At 40.8% G+C, this 16,549-nt stretch overlaps 1 protein-coding gene across 1 annotated transcript; it reads right to left on the reverse strand.

Moving 5' to 3' along the window:
• Positions 1 to 1,834: 1,834 nt before the first annotated feature.
• Positions 1,835 to 9,474, reverse strand: LOC119660003 (retinal dehydrogenase 1-like). Its single transcript, XM_038068381.1, has 7 exons — positions 9,322 to 9,474; positions 3,644 to 3,748; positions 3,487 to 3,587; positions 3,115 to 3,398; positions 2,767 to 3,057; positions 2,356 to 2,705; positions 1,835 to 2,292 (listed from the first exon to the last, which is right to left on the reverse strand). Exons 1-7 carry the CDS (start codon positions 9,355 to 9,357, stop codon positions 1,990 to 1,992), a joined length of 1,470 nt encoding a protein of 489 aa, XP_037924309.1. The 5' UTR covers positions 9,358 to 9,474; the 3' UTR covers positions 1,835 to 1,989.
• Between the last annotated feature and the right edge of the window lie 7,075 nt (positions 9,475 to 16,549).

The raw sequence follows: 16,549 nt of genomic DNA on the forward strand, positions 1-16,549 counted from the left end.
TATCAGGAGGCCTACAATACTTCTACAAGCCTTACAATTTTACGGTGTGCATGTTAGGTTCTGACACAAAAAGTTTGGTGTGACTAGCGGCATTTAGGCTCTGCCACCTGTCATTATGGGAAGCTTGTTCCCAATTTATGCAAACAGACTTGGCCAATGCTACTGATACTCCAATTGCTGGTTCCGATGCTGGCTTGGGGGAAATTGAACCTGAGGAATCCGAAATTTCATTTCTCTTTACCAGACACCTAGAGTAGCGCCACTGTATTGAATCTAGAAATATAGTTCAAACGGTTTCTGCATTCCTGAACGAGATGATCAAAGGACTACCCAACGTCCTCAGTGCGGCCTATCTATCGCTGCAGATTGCGATGCGCCTGCCCTTCAACCGCTGGTTAATCACCCAGTTTGCATATTGTACCAATGAAAAAGTCCAGTTCTCGTTTTAATTCGACAGGTAAACTCCGGCTCCTGAATCCTGTTCTGTTTTTCAACTATCGATGTGGAAAACCCCCGTGTATCCCACCACGCATTCCTCTGAGACTACCCAATTCTCTCTACATTTCAGGGAGTGGATGGCCCTGGGTGCTACTGAATCCATGGTTGCTAAGGGCATTTTATATTTCTGCATGTGATTTATTATCGAACGGACTTTGGATATCCAAAAATACACACAGAGCTATTGCCAACTCCATCGCGACGTAATGCTTTGCAGTAGTGCCGCTGGGAGAATTTAGTTAGTTTTAGAGATTAAAAACTTAACAACCTCCATTGTATATTGTGCAACGACACATTTCAGGTGGTGGCGAATGTTCATCATATAGGAGGAAGGTGAGCACCCCATTAATTAATGCAAATCGGTTCCAACCAACGCAATATATTTCAGGATCTGCTCGCACAAACCAACTCAATGGACAACCTTTACGGAGCTGGACTTGGTTCTTGCCAGGGTTGACTGTTGACCTCACGTATCTTGGTATGTCATTTGTGGAAAGTGTTACAATGAATGGCCTTTTACCAGGTTTCGAAAGCGGAGAAATGTCTGGTAACTCTAGAAGTAATTTACCAACCAAAAGAAAACACGATAGAAAAGTGGGATATGTGGCACTCCGATCCCTCAAAGACGATTGCAGTATAGAGGAGAGTAAACCAGACTAGAAGCAGATTGTCTTTTCTGCGAAAGGAAAAGACCGCACACTGGATGCAGAAGTTTGAATTAAACGCACTTTCGCTATGCCTCTATGTCCTTGTTTGCCTAACTCGGCAAATCGAGGATTAGAAGGGCTTCTCTGGAACGTGACGAACGCCAAGCCGAGCGATTGCGGTGTAACTGGTGAGCATGTATATTTACCATTCCACTGAACTTCACAGAGGCAACGTTGAATATTTTTATAAACGAACTAACGATCATTGAGTACTTGGTTTGTTAAGCTGAGCTTCAAAAGCAATTAAATTCATATATAGTGTCCAACAAGAGGGAGGCAGGGCAAATTAAAGTTTACTTAATACGATGTTAACAGAAAAGACGAGCCCCTGACCTGAAGAGCAATAAATTCCATTGTCCTAGTTCCATGCAAGAGAGGAAGTGGTTGAGCGACGTCGTGAATGTAAATATCAGCGCGACTGACCCCTGACTTGACATCTTAACCTAGATCAAAACTCTTCCCCAGTGAGGGAATAATTCATGATAGCATTGCGAGGATATGGGCAAACGATTCGGGTGTGACTGCCATATACCACTGCAACTTCCATTCAAAAAAAGAAAAGAACAACGAACTATAACTCACCATGAGCAAGAGATAGCATACAATATATTGAATGAAAATTCTTCTAATATTGTATTTTTCACGACTATTCTTATGAAAAAGTGTTTATTCAAATTATTATTTACATTTTTATATATTCAAAAAAATCCCATTCACACATTTCCAACCTCAATATGATATTTTGCAAACTATAAATTTTAATAATCCACTTCAATAAAGGAATTTAGTTGACTGGGTTTATATTCATTGTAATAGTTTTTGTTTCCAAATAATTTTCGAGACCATATCTACCATTTTCCCTACCAATGCCTGATTGCTTATATCCTCCGAATGGAGCCGAAAGGTTAAAAGCCATATAACTGTTGACCCAAACTGATCCAGCTTCTACAGCATTAGCGAAAGTCATCGCTTTGTTAATATCCTTTGTCAATATTCCAGCTGCCAATCCATATGTTGTATTGTTAGCGCGCTCGATAACCTCCTCCATTGTCTTGAACTTGAAAACGCATTGGACAGGACCAAAAATCTAACGTAAGAAATTACAAAAACATTAGCACAAATATACGAGTATCTCAGGCAACGTCTTTACCTCTTCCTTAGCGATTTTCATATCATCAGTCACATTTGTGAAAACAGTTGGTTCGATGAAATATCCTTTGTCTCCAATCGGATTACCACCAACCTCCAACTTCGCACCTTCTTTCTTTCCAGCCTCAATGTAACCCAACACCCTCTTGTACATGGCTTCGTTTACTTGTGGTCCCTGCTGTACTCCAGGTTCAAAAGGATCGCCAACTTTTCGGGCTTTGGCTTGGGCAACTAACTTAGCTACAAACGCGTCATGAATACTTTCGTGCACGAATACGCGACTCGGGGCAACGCAGATTTGTCCAGAATTGGCGCAAATAAAATTATGACACATTACCGCTGCCGTATTCACTGCAATGTGATAACTTGGATGAGGAAAATTGTTCAAAATTGGGAGAGACAAAAAGTTTACCATCAAAGTCCTCGCATACAATTAAAGGACTTTTGCCCCCAAGTTCCAAAGTAACCCTTTTCAGATTAGAAGCGGCTGCAGCTTCCATAATTTTTTTACCTACACCAACGGATCCAGTGAAAGCAACTTTATTGATATCCATGTGACTTGAAATAGCTGCCCCTGCCGTGTGGCCATAGCCTGGAACTACGTTAATGACACCTGGTGGAAAACCTACTTCTTTCACCAATGAAGCGATATGCAATGCACCAAGAGGTGTTGATTCAGCTGGTTTCAAAACAATAGTACAACCTAGAAAGGTGGTATATATTTAAAGCCAGCACTCTTCCAAAAGGAATATTTACTAACCTGCAGCCAAAGCCGGACCCCATTTCCATGCTAACATTGCAAGAGGACCATTCCAAGGAATAATTTGACCAACAACTCCAACTGGTTCCTTCCTTGTCATCGACACCATATTGCCAGGCGCCTGAAATGTTTCTCCAAAATATTTGTCACACCATTCACCATAGTGACGTAATGAATGAGCTGCACCAAAAGCTTCTTGTTTTGCACTTCCGATGGGTTTCCCAACTTCCAAGCATTCCAATATCCCTAAGATTTCCTGATCACGTTCTATTAAATCTGCTAACCTAATCGAGTTAATACATACACAATGCGAAGGAGGTCACTTTGTTAGAGAACTTAATATTCTTCACTTCTAAAACGGGGAATACTTACTTGTAAATGAGTTTAGAACGACCAGATGGATCCATCTTACGCCATTCTGAGTTCCTTGCAAAAGCTTTCTTTGCCGCAGCTACTGCTGCATCTATATCAGCCTGTGTAACAGTGAAAATAGATATTATATGCTGGTAGTTGGCGGGAATTAACCTACCTTATCTCCTTCAGCAACTTCAGCAATGATTTGCTTGTTTGCTGGGTTTATGACTGGGAATGTCTTTCCTGATTTGGCAGGAACGAATTCATTATTAATGAAAATCTGCAACAAAAAATTGGATTATATTTTCTGGAATATTTCTTATAATTACTGTTAGAAATGTTCAATTATCTTGAAATTTTTTGTGGAAGTACTTTCGTAGGTATAGTATCTTATTATTATTCTGTTAAGGGAAAGTCACACCGCGTCCTTGAAGAACTATTGTGCCTCTTTTACTGGTTATAGTGTACCTGTTGATCATAGTATCTCAAGCAGGCCTGTAACCGTTAGGAACTTTAGTATGCTCCCCACTTCCAGAAGTTTCAGCTTTGCATCTGGTATTAAGTGTTCTCCCAGATGTATCGACCTACTTTGCACAAGTGCCGGACAATGTCTCAGGACATGTATAGAGGTTTCGTCATCCTCCTCACAAAACCTGCAGGCAATGTCCGTAGATATCCCTAGCTTCCCTAGGTGGTAGTTCAGCCGACAATGACCAGTGAGAATTCCCACTATGATTCGAAGGTTCTTTTTGGTGAGGTTTAAGCAATCCTTTGTGCGCATGGGTTCGTATCCCCCAATAAGCACCCTGGAGGTATTGTATCTATCCGGAGACTTTTTTAATCTGTTAATCATGGCATAAAGTATAGTTGGAGTTACTCCACCATGCAAAATCCTACCTGATCTCTCTTGGTGACAGATTCCGCAACAGGCCGACCAAGAAAATGCATACAATGTCGTTACAAGCATGATGAACGGATTGAGTCACAAGCCTCGGAGAAATGCTAGGACGTCCACCTTACTCGACGCGGCAGGACGGGCAGTCCTGTCGAGAAATGGGCAAGGTTTCTTGACGCATGGACGGCGTCAGAACGTAAGAAAGTTAATCCGAACAAAACAAATACGTGTATGCACGCTAAATGTTGGTACCCTAACTGGAAAGACCGAGGAGCTCGCAAGCACCCTTCGGAAAAGGCGCATTGATGTCTGCGCTCTGCAAGAAACCCGATCGTCTGGTGCCAAAAGCTGCGACATTGAACGCGAACGCGGCACAAATGGCTCTAAACTTCTCTATTTTGGTAACCCACACACTCAATATGGTGTTGGCATTGCCATCTCAGAGGGGTTCCGCGATGCCATTAAACAAGTCGAACGATTTGATTATCGGCTGATGAAGCTCACCATTATATCAGCTGATCACACTATTCACTTCTTCACCGCATACGCACCATAGACAGGACGACCTGATGCCGAGAAAGATGCCTTCTGGCAACTTCTCGATGGAAAGACTTGCCACCTGCTTGCTGACGACTATATTATCATTGCCTGCGACCTTAACGGTCATGTGGGTGAAAAGGCAAACGGTAACAGGCGCCATGGTGGAAAGGGGTTCGGAGGGCGCAATGAGGATGGCGAGCGTATAATCGATTTTGCGGACACACAAGACCTTCTACTTATGAATACACATAGTTTATCAAACTATTGTCTCATTGCCCTATATTTTATAGTGGGAACAATTAAACGCAAATTGACTATATTCTCATAAGACGCCGACATTTTACCACCGTCACTGATTGCAAAGCCGTTCTTTATGAAATCATCGCACCTCAACCTGATTGCTGCCCTGCGAATTAAGGCGCCGATAAAACAGCGTGAGGAACGCATTGGCCCACGACGCATTAAATGGTGGCGATTTAGTGAGAGTAAAGAAGAAACGATCTCACTCACACGATTACCGACCATTACGATTGTGGAAGAATCGTGGAACCAAATGAAAGACACGATCCACAAAGCGGCCCCTGCAACCCTCGAGATCACCAAGCCGGGTAAGCGGTACAACAACCGAGATACTTAGCTTTGGAATGATGATATTGAAATGAAGGTCCGTGAAAAAAAACGCCTCTACCACAAATTTCTCGATGATAAAACGCCTGCTAATTGGCAAATTTATAAGAATGCCAACCGGGAAGCAAAGAAAGCGGTCGCTGTCATCCGAGCGAACCATAACAAAAATCTTTACGATAAACTGGACACTCGGAATGGCGATAGAGATCTGTATTGGCTTACCAAAAGCCGTAACGAACGCACACAGGATATCGAACACTTCTGTTGCGTTAATGACAAGAACGGTACTTTGCTTACCAACCATCGAGCCGCAACGGATAGATGGCGAGAATGCTTCGAGCAGATTTCAACTGAGGAATTTGCCCATCCTCCACTTCCACAATCATTGCCGACATTTGCCCCAGTTCCACCTGTCAACGCAACTGTAGTCGAGGAGGCAATAAAACGAATGAAATCGGGGAAAGCCACAGGACCTAACGACATGGCATCTGAGCTCTAGAAAGCGAAGAGCTGGGACTCAACATTGTTGGTCAGTGAATTCGGGTTATTCAGGAAGAAAGAACACCATCTGACTGGCAAGAGCGTGACTGGCAGTGACCTGCCCAGAACTGAGCGATTTAAATACCTCGGATCAACCAATGGAGAACTGCATTATGAAATTGCTTGACGCATTAAAGCAACCTGGATGAAGAGGCGTTCTACAACTGGTATTCTTTGTGATCGACGTATCAGCGAACGTCTCTAAAAATCTTAATTTACCGCAATCTAAAATTTACCGTAATGTCATTCGTTGTGTCGCTCTCTATGGTTCTGACGGCCGACCATAAAAGACAATAAACGACGTCTTGCGGTAATGGAGACGAAGATGTTTTGTTGGACTAGTGGCGTGACACGTTTTAATCACATCCGAAATGAAGATATCCGCGATCGTTATGGGGTTGCATCGATCGTGGAAAAATTGCGAGAGAGGCGTCTTCGATGGTATGGTCACGCAATTCGTGTTAACGGGGATTCACGTGCCAAGATTGGTGTGAACATCGAAGTCGATGATAAACGACCAGGCTAAACAACGGTGGCTTGATACGCTGGATGGGGATTTAAGCCTCGACATTGCACCACGACGAGTTGACCCCGCTTGTGAACGGGACAAAGAATAAAAAAAAAAGAAGAAGGTCGGTCGGCCATTGTGAAAGTACGGTAAAGAATATATGAGTGTTATGAAAACTGCCTTAATGCTTCCATTAACAAGAATTAACCCCATCGGACATCTTTTGAATATTCCAGAGGACAGATAAACTAAGGAGACCCCACATTACCTCGCATCGAACGATTAGCACATTGAAAAAGCTAATGGACCAGTTTAATTGAGTTTTTTTTACAAATTTATGACATAATAAGCGGAAATTTGGGAGCAGTTCCAATGAAAAAATACAACAAAAACCAAATATGGTATCTTCAAAAGTTCGCCAAGTTGCTGAAATTCAAAATTTAAGCCGGGATCTAGGTGCGTGCGGTAAATTTCCTTTTAAAACTAAAGAAATATTTTTTTCCGAATTGGTTAAAGGTCACTTGGAAAACTTAGTACTACCCCGCGTGGTTTTCTCTCTTTGTGTCTAGATATTGCACCGCCATTTTTTTTATTTTCTATAACCTTGAAATTTTAATTTTTATAATCTTGAAATATCAAAATATGACAAACGGCAAACTCATATATGCAACTTTAACATTTAGATATGCATAAATTCACACATACATTTTTTTGCAATCTTTCAGGAATTGACGATCGTTTTGCCATTTTATTACTCCTTTCGCCGTAAAAATTTGTTCAATATTTCGTTCCTCAGCTGACTTTCCTTTGGTCGGCATATTGTCCTCAACCTTAACCCCTATGCTCGAAGATTTAAACAACAATTTTATGAAGAGTAAAATGCCCTATTTTCAATTGATTTAGGCATGGGAAGCATTGACTCTTCTGAATTTCAATCAATGCGCTTTCGAATTTTGTTAATGTTTTGCTCTGGCGGTATTGGCGGATCACTTCTCTGACCGCTTTCCACTCGTCCTATGTCGCCATAACTACTTTAAGATGTTGCATGCACTGCTGTGCGGTATTTTTAGCGTTTCCCGGAAGTTTGCTGTCAGGAAACGCATTCTCCTTTTGTTTTTGGATTGATTTTGTTTGCTCAGAATATAGAGATTAGAGGAAACATAGGTAATGTTGTAGAGAATTTCAGGCTACAAATAGACATTATGTGGTTTTTATATGCAACAAAAAATCTATAAAAGTCATGAAATAAATGTAGAGCCGGAACTTTTAGCGCCCCCTACATATATGTTATCAGTCTGTCAGTTCTAAATAAGTCGTGAAAATTTCAAAGAATTTGATTTGATAGATTTTGGACTATGGTGGCAGCAGATTTTCATTATGCAGTTTCGAGAAAAACGTATTTAAAAAGTTGAATGTGATTTTTAGCCATAAAATCTTAACTGATCATTAATCCGCTATACCTAGTCCATAATCTTCAATAAAGCACATGTTCTTCAATAAACACATGTGCAGCCTGGACTTCATTTCTTGTCCTTTTAGCGAAGCCATGCGAGCGTCATTCGGACCGATAAATACGCGCTTTATCACGGTGATCGGCATAAATCTGGCATATGACTTATTACGTGTTTAACAATATAATTTCCGAACGACTCCGAATCCGGAATCGAATTTTTTTTTTGCATCGATTGCATCTAGATATAGTGTAGAATATATGAGCAAATTGATTTTTTTATATTCAGAGTCATTATATTCGGAAATTATAGCGTTAAACACGTGAAAAGTGAGTCATGCCAGATTTATGTCGATGCCGTAATAAAGCTCGTATTTATCGGTCCGAATGACATTGAATGACTTCGCTAAAACGACAAGAATTGAAGCCAAGGTTGAACATGTGTTTCTTGAAGAAACTTAAGATTTATGGACTAGGTAAAGCAGGTTATGATCAGTTAAGGTTTTATAGCTAAAAATCGAATTCTACTTTTTTCGAAACTGCATGCTGAAAATCGGTTGCCACCAGTTAAAAATATATCTAATGAAAATGTTTAAAATTTTCCCGATTTATTCAGAACATATTTCTACGGTACTAGGATAATTGCGATTCATTCAGTAGTTTTTTTTTATTCATTGAAGAAGTCGTGAAAAAAATTCAAAATTCACAAAAAAAGTTAACAAGGCACCAAAAATTTAGTTTTTAATATTTTTTAATAATCCTAAATTGCGGACTGTAGTTAAGTCTGTATGCTAAAATGCCGTTTACTTCTTTCTTTAAGATGATCGCAGCGCCCTCTAGCGTGGCAGCAGAAAAACACTTTTTTTGGAGATGGGTGTATAAATTGCTCTGTATTTCAACAACGAACTACTACGCTCTAGATATTAATAAATCTATGGTGACAAATTCGCATTTGCATCTTTATTCAGTTCTTCACAAAAAACTTTTTGATAAAAGCCAAAAAACGGCCTTCACACGCCACCACCTTAAGATTTACACTGCGAGAATTCTGCGGTTAGTTAATTGGAAGACGATGATTCTACCTAAATAGATGGGATTGTGAACCTAGCCATCATGTTTTAGACGGCGATAGTATAATTTCTCACGTTTACGAATTGTGTAAAGGGGTTTTAGTATGTTATGTTATATCAACATCTTTAATACACTACTGCCACTCTATAATTATTTTTACAGGGCAGAAAATCCAAATAGGAAACACAATTTTTTTTTTAAAGGGCTAAATTGAAAACTCACTTGTTTGTACTTAATTTCAATATCTCGTTTAGCCATTTCGCCTATAACTTCAACTATACACTATGCGCCAAAGACAACTTTCAGAATATGATTGCGAGATCCAGAGTACTATCCACTGGAACCCAAAAATTCTGACTGACCAATCTATCTGCGAAATTCGTCTTTACATAGCAAACATATGCAAGTCATGATAAGTATTCAAAATTCTGTCCCACAATTTATTTGTATCTACCAGTGTTGTATCTTGAATGTTTGATCCGAGGATTCATATATGCCTATAAAAACCATGTATTCGCGAGCTGATAAGTGAAAGTGCTCTCCGGCACTATGCCGGCCGGTCGCTTGATAAGATGTTTTTATTTATAGAGGAGTAATTTCATAAGCTAACGTTGAAATTTGAAGGTTTTGAGCACACTCAGCCAGGAGGTAAGTCTGTTATCAGTAAACAATGATGAGGCAATAAATGCTTCATTCGGATAAAGCTAGCATTGTTGAAGCTTTTGTCTCTGCCAAAAATAAAAGGCTCTAATCTAGTGCTCTCTCGAACACATTAACTTGTGTAGGAATTGGGCACCAAGTAAAACCAGCGTAATCAAAACAATACGGTGAGAATTCGCAATTATGAAATTTGATGAGAATTCCAAATGATCGGAAACTGAATCATGTAATACATTAGTGGGTTGGACAGTTCGTACTGAATTTTAAATGATAGCTGCACGTGCTTTCGAAAATAGAATTAATCGGAGATCAGAAGAAGCTTTTCAGGGTTTTGTAGTTATCATAAATATCTAACAAGTTGAAAACTGGAGCTCTACAGGTATCGACGGTTTTGTGAATTTGTTATGTGAGAGTATGCTGATGCACAGCGTACTCGAATATGCATTAAGTGCATCGAGCCATTCATATTAATCTGACACTACGTTTTACATACATTCAGTCAACCAATTAAAAAGTTGGACAGTTATGCCAATGCACTTTGAAGTCAAATATATCGAAAAGCAGCTGATATTTTTAAATGAGTTATGAAAGAGAAAACAGTAATAATTCAAGTGTTTTCAACCATTATTATCTTTTTAATTATTTTGTGTTGCACAGAAAAATCCCTAAAAAACAAAAAAATTTGCATTTATCCCTGGCCAAACAAAAAATTGGACACTTAGAGTTATCATTTGAAAGCGGCAACACGTAACGCGGTTCAAAAAGAATACCATTATCTTTCGTATTGTGTCTAGAAGTGCTGGGCTTCCTAGCATCTACTTCAGTGATTAGTTCCTTACAAGTATCGCGTGGTAAAGGCCCGAAAATGAACAATAAGCGATTGCCTCGTAACTTTAATTGTCTCGTAACTTAAAAGAGCTAACTCCACCGTAGCCGGTCCCAAGCCCGGTTGTGAAAGGAGGAGAGATGGACAGCTTCAGTCTGAAAGACTGTACGCCACCGCAGCGCTGCGACTGATGCGCGCACATAGTCGAGGAAGCCCATACCATTCAACGCGAAAATCTTGAACTCTTGCGTCATACAAACCGAACGACAACCTTGGACCCTTGGGAAAGTCTAGAAATTCTGAGAGAAGACGCGACGCGGTTATTAAACACAGATTCCGGTAATTGCCCCTCAAAATTAAAAAACTTGCCACGGTAATTAGTAGATAATTAGGTTAATAATTTAATGTTTTTTTTTCTTTTTCTTTCGTTAAAAAGTAATTTATTTAATTAGTGTTTTTAGTAGAAATAGAACTGTAGAATCGCAATTGTTTTCAGTAGCTTTGTACTGATGAAGGGAGTAAGTTGCTCCCGAAATATATATATACATAATAAAATAAAATTGTAGTTTGAAGTAAACTACTGGTCTATCAATTTTATACTTATTTACAAATAGAAGACAATATCCAACCTCTTAACCACCACTTCTGTATTGTGGTGCAGTTACGGCTATCAGATTGCACGGTCAGAAGATTCGCTTTCGTGTTATTGATTTGAGTGACCACCACCACCCACCATGGAAAATTTGCCTGGAACGTCGGCGAGACTCACTAAGGCAGGACATTGCTAGACTGGTACAGATCAGCACTGACAATGCCAGCAGACGGGTGAAAAATAAAGTGTAGAGGGGGTACCGGAACTATGCCATCCGCAGTGAAACACCCGTAGTTGAAATTCTAAACACACTAAAACAGAAACTTTCTGTCATATGCAGTCAGTTACGACGGTATGGCGAAAGTCATTCCAGACGTGTTCAGAATGCAACACACGCGAGGAACCAGCGGAGCTTTTTCAGATCTCTCAACGAGTCCCAACAGAACGTCCAAACAGTACAGTTTTCGGTGACGGAAGTGAAGGAATATTGGAGTGGACATTGGGGGTTACCCGCTCAGCATGCTGAGAAGGGGCCCAGGTCTGGATCGGGTGCAGAATTTCTGGTATAAGAAATTTGCCATCGTACACAGTCGGTTGGCACACAGCATAAACCAGGTGATGAGTCCGCCGGAGGCATTTTCACCCTTCCTCACTCCGCGGATTACCTACCTTATCCTTAAAAAGGACACGATGCAGCACCCCGCAGACACAAGATCAATTACTTGTCTACCAATCCTCTACAAATTCATAACGTCCGTTTATTTATTTATTTATTTATTTGTGGAAGGAAGGGTCAATGCGCACCTCGAGACCAACAACATTCTGTCCGAGGAGCAGAAGGGCTGTCGAGTTCAGTCCAGGGGTTGTAAAGAGCAACCCATTATTGACTCGTTAGTTATAGGACAAGCAACTAGAGACCAAGAAAACCTCTTTAGTTGCTATATTGATTATGCCAGGGTTTTCGATATCATTCTGCATACCTGGCTAATCGATGTCCTAAATTTGTCTCGCATTGATCCGAGACTAATAAAGTTTTTGGCGACAGTCATGGAAGGGTACCATACCACCTTATCATTGCGTACATCTGAGGGTGCTAATACCTCAGAGCCCATTCGTATACGAGGGGGCATCCTCCAGGAGGATTCGTTAAGTCCCCTTTGGTTTTGCATGGCACTGAACCCCCTTTCATGGATACAGAATGATGCTAGAGGGCATGGTTTTGCAAAAAGTATGGCCTACGTGCTAAGAGCGAACTGACACACTTGATGTACTTAGATGACATCAAGCTATATGCTGGTACTGACAATCATCTTAGAAGTCTGTTGCGAATAATAGACATGTTCAGCCGTGATATTCGGATGGAGTTTGGATTAGACAAGTGTTGAATCCAAGCCATCCGCAAAGGTCATCACGAGCCGCATGCCGGACATAGCATTGGTGACCTCCACATCGAAGCTATGACCGAGACAGACTTCTACAAGTACCTAGGAATCCTGCAAGGAACCCATGCTCGAGTTGGTGATCTGCAGTATGCTCTGCTGTCCGAATTCCTGCGACGTGTAAAGTTGGTACTGAAATCGCATCTCTCGGGGAAGAATGAAATAAGGGCATTGAATGTATTCGCTATCCCTTCACTGGCTTATGCATTCGAAATATTGCCGTGGACGAAGACCGACCTGGAAAACGTTCAGCGGCGGATACGGACAACTATATCGAAATTCCGAAAGCATCATCCAAACTCTGCTGTGGAGCGGATGAACGTGCCTCGTGACATCGGAAATAGGGGCGTGGTTGACGTTACGGCACAACATCATCGCCAAGTTGACTCGCTGCGCCTGACTCCACTTAACTAAGGATCGATCTTTCAATCCTCTGAGTGGGGTGAAGTCGGACCAAGAGCTAATCGATGAATGGAAGTCGAAAGCAATGCACGGTTAACACGTGAATTATCTTTGGCAGCCATTTGTTGATTTGCATTTGTCGAACAGATGGCTGTTTGCTGAGGAGCTCTTTGCTTGGGTTCATGTGTGCCATTCAGGATGGCGTGGTCGCCAACCGAGCTTGATGGAGATCGACCAGTGCAGAATGTGTGGTTCGGCGTTAAAGATGTTGGGCCATCTTATTTCTGGCTGCACTGTTATAGAACCGGTGCAATACAGCACCAGGCATAATACTATATGCAAGGTTATTCATCAAAACCTTGCATAGTACAAGCATGGGCTGATCACGGGAACATGTCCGGTTTACCGATATGAACCGCAAGCAGTACACGATAGTTCTGCTTGCAGCATGTATTGGGGCCGACAAGTTCTGACTGATCTCCACACCCTACATAACAAGCCTTGCCACTTGCCAAGATTGGTCTGAAAATCGAAGTCGATGGTAAATGATCAAAAAGCCGACCGAAACAACGGTGGCTTGATACGCTGGATGAGGATTTAAAAACCTCGTGATTATATCCGGATTAGGCATTTGATAAAATAAAATGGCGAAACCGATCACGACGAGCCGACCCCGCTTGTGAACGGGACAAAGGCTAAAGAAAAAGAAGAATATGTGAGGAGCAATGAGTGCATGACAGTTCCAGAAATATTTCACACGGACGTCAATTATTCTCGTTGATTATGACGTCAACGTCTTATTTGTACAGCTTTAGAAGCAGTAAATTCGAGAGTAAGTTTGGATTGCCAATTTGGTAGTCCTAGAATGAATTTAAAGGTAATTTTCCAGTAAATTTCTAAAAGTTGGTAATATACTATTAGCAAGTTTATTTGAGCAGATATCGGAATGGGACATATTTTAAGGCCTAGATTTCATCTAAGCGCACTGCGCTGGTTTATTTCGATTTCGATTTTAGGTTGGGTAGTTTCCGCCTCGCCTTAAGTGCGTACATGTTGACTCTTTACTCGCGCACTTTGCAACTCACCACTATTCTTTTTCTTCCGCCTTTGTTCCGTTCACAAGTGGAGTCGGCTCGACTTTGCAATTCACTAATAATATCAGTTTTGGAAAGTACTAACCGAGCCCTTTCATTTGATTCCCCACACTACTATATCCGGTGAAAAATGTTTTAATGCATGTATGGGGAGCCCCCCTTTAAACTCCATATAAATTGATGTCACTCGCTGCATGCATAGGATTATATAGTTCCCATCAGTTCAACAAATTTCGTTCGGATCGGTTTAGCCGTTTTGGAGAAAAGTGCTTGTGACACACAGACAGTGAATCGATTTTAACAGGGTTTAATTTAACACAAAACCTTAAAAACGGCTTGAATGTGCTCAAGAGTTCGTTTACAAAGCCAGAAGAGGCCGGAAATTGATGTGGAGAAGAGTAGGCACCGCTTCAGAAGACGGTAACATTGTACCATCAGTTAAGCACGACGTTGGCAGCATCATGGTGTGGGGTGCTATGGCATATAAAGGAGCAGGGTCTGACAGCACACACCAGCACATACCAGTTACGATAGCGATTTTGGGGTTGGCATCAGATATCATGTTAATTCATGACAACGACTCAAAACAGGGAATGTGTCGTTAAGGAATGGCTGCTTTACCATCTCAAATTACACTTCCTCATCCACTTCAGAGCCCCGATTTAAATCCGATAGAGCACGAACAAAGGAAGCAAGGAAAAAAAAGGATTTAGAATATCACATATTTGTTTGGAGCTCTATTCCTGTGAAATTAACTTGAAAGTCGATGAAAAAAAGACTTCTCGCAGTTTTAAAAGCTAATGGTCACCACACCAAATACTAATTTACCCAATTTTAAACATAAATTTATTTTCTTTTTATTAAGTTTGAAGTGTCCAAAAACACACATAAATAAGTCGGGAAACCGGAAACTAGATGCTTCAGGTATGAAAGGTTTTGTGTATTCCTTTTATAAAGAGATTTGAGTGTGCATTTGCCCCATTAGCATATAGCAGGTAAAATATGCATATAATGTGAAAATAGCCACTTTCAAGTGATATTGACATTCATAGTCTTGAATTTGCAGAGGAGCGACAGTTTTGACCTAGTATAACTTTGTTAGTAATAGTGCGATTTTTACCAAATTTGGCAGAATCATGCTCTATACTATAGCCTACATTGCTGCAAAATTCTGTGATTCTAGAGTAAACTTAAGGGGGGTTTTCCTGTCAATTACTGAAAATTATAGTAATGTACTATTATTAATTTTTTTTAAACAGCTATCGGTATGGAGGGCATTTCGGAGCCTAGAGACCATATAGCGGCTGCCCCCTGATTTTTTTCAATTTTGTCGATTGGGTAGTTTCTGAGAAGGGGTTCGTTAAAAAAATTGCCACTTTCAACCCCCCGTACTCCCCACCTTTTCAACAAAAGTCAAAACTAAGACTGGCCTCGAAAATTACTAACCGAGACCTTTAATTTGATACCCCACATGACTATATTTGATGAAAAAAAAATGTACACCCCCCTTTTGCATGTATGTAAATTCGTCGTAAAAGGATGTAACTCACTATATGCGTGAGCGTTCACAGTTCCCACCCTTCTACCAAGTTTGGTGTCAATCACTATAACCGTCTCCGAGAAAAATGCGTGTGACGGACAGACAGGCAGGCAGACAGACGGTAAACCGATTTTAATAAGGTTTTGTGTTTACACAAAATCTTAAAAATATGGTTTTTCTTTGAAGAATTTATTAGAAGATATCATCGGGCTTTCAAGATATTTGACTTCAAAGTGTATTGCCGCAAGTGTCCAGCTTTTTAATTGGTTGACTGTATGTATGTTTTACGACGCAGTAAAATTACGTCCAAGGAATTTTTTCAAGCTTGTCAGTATTGTGCCCTACGCTGGATTCTAGACTAGGACATATACACCCCTTGTCTACGATCTAGAAAGCTTTCTTCTGTCGATCGAGATTATGAGGTGTTCTTTATTGCAGTCCAGCATTTTTCAGGTTTTGTGTAAACACAAAACCTTATTAAAATCGGTTTACTGTCTGTCTATCTGTCTGTCAGTCTGTCTGTCCGTCACACGCATTTTTCTCGGAGACGGTTATAGCGATTGACACCAAATTTAGTACAAAGGTGGGAACTGTGAACGCTCACGCATACAGTGAATTACATCCTTTTACGTCGAATTTAAGGGGGGGGGGGTCCCCATACATGCAAAAGGGGGGTGTAAAATTTTTTTTCATCAAATATAGTCACGTGGGGTATCAAATTAAAGGTCTCGAATAGTACTTTTCAAAGCCGATCTTAGTTTTGACATTCGTTGGAAGAGTGGGAAGCGCGGGGGGTTTAAAGTGATCACTTCTTTAAGGGGCCATTCTCAGAAACTACCAAACCGAAAAACCTGAAAAAAATCAGGAGGCTGCCACTGTATGGTGCTGGGCTCCGAA

This window comes from Hermetia illucens, chromosome 6, assembly GCF_905115235.1.
Source record: "Hermetia illucens chromosome 6, iHerIll2.2.curated.20191125, whole genome shotgun sequence".
Lineage (NCBI taxonomy): Eukaryota > Metazoa > Arthropoda > Insecta > Diptera > Stratiomyidae > Hermetia > Hermetia illucens.

What these genes read in the sequence shown, in the direction of transcription:
- LOC119660003 (XM_038068381.1), bottom strand. Translation starts at nt 9,357, where the DNA reads ATGGCTAAACGAGATATTGAAATTAAGTACAAACAA. An exon ending in GGGTCCGGCTTTGGCTGCAG is followed by an intron (nt 3,058 to 3,114) that starts GTTAGTAAATAT and finishes CCACCTTTCTAG; the next exon opens with GTTGTACTATTGTTTTGAAA. An exon ending in TGTATGCGAGGACTTTGATG is followed by an intron (nt 2,706 to 2,766) that starts GTAAACTTTTTG and finishes ATCACATTGCAG; the next exon opens with TGAATACGGCAGCGGTAATG.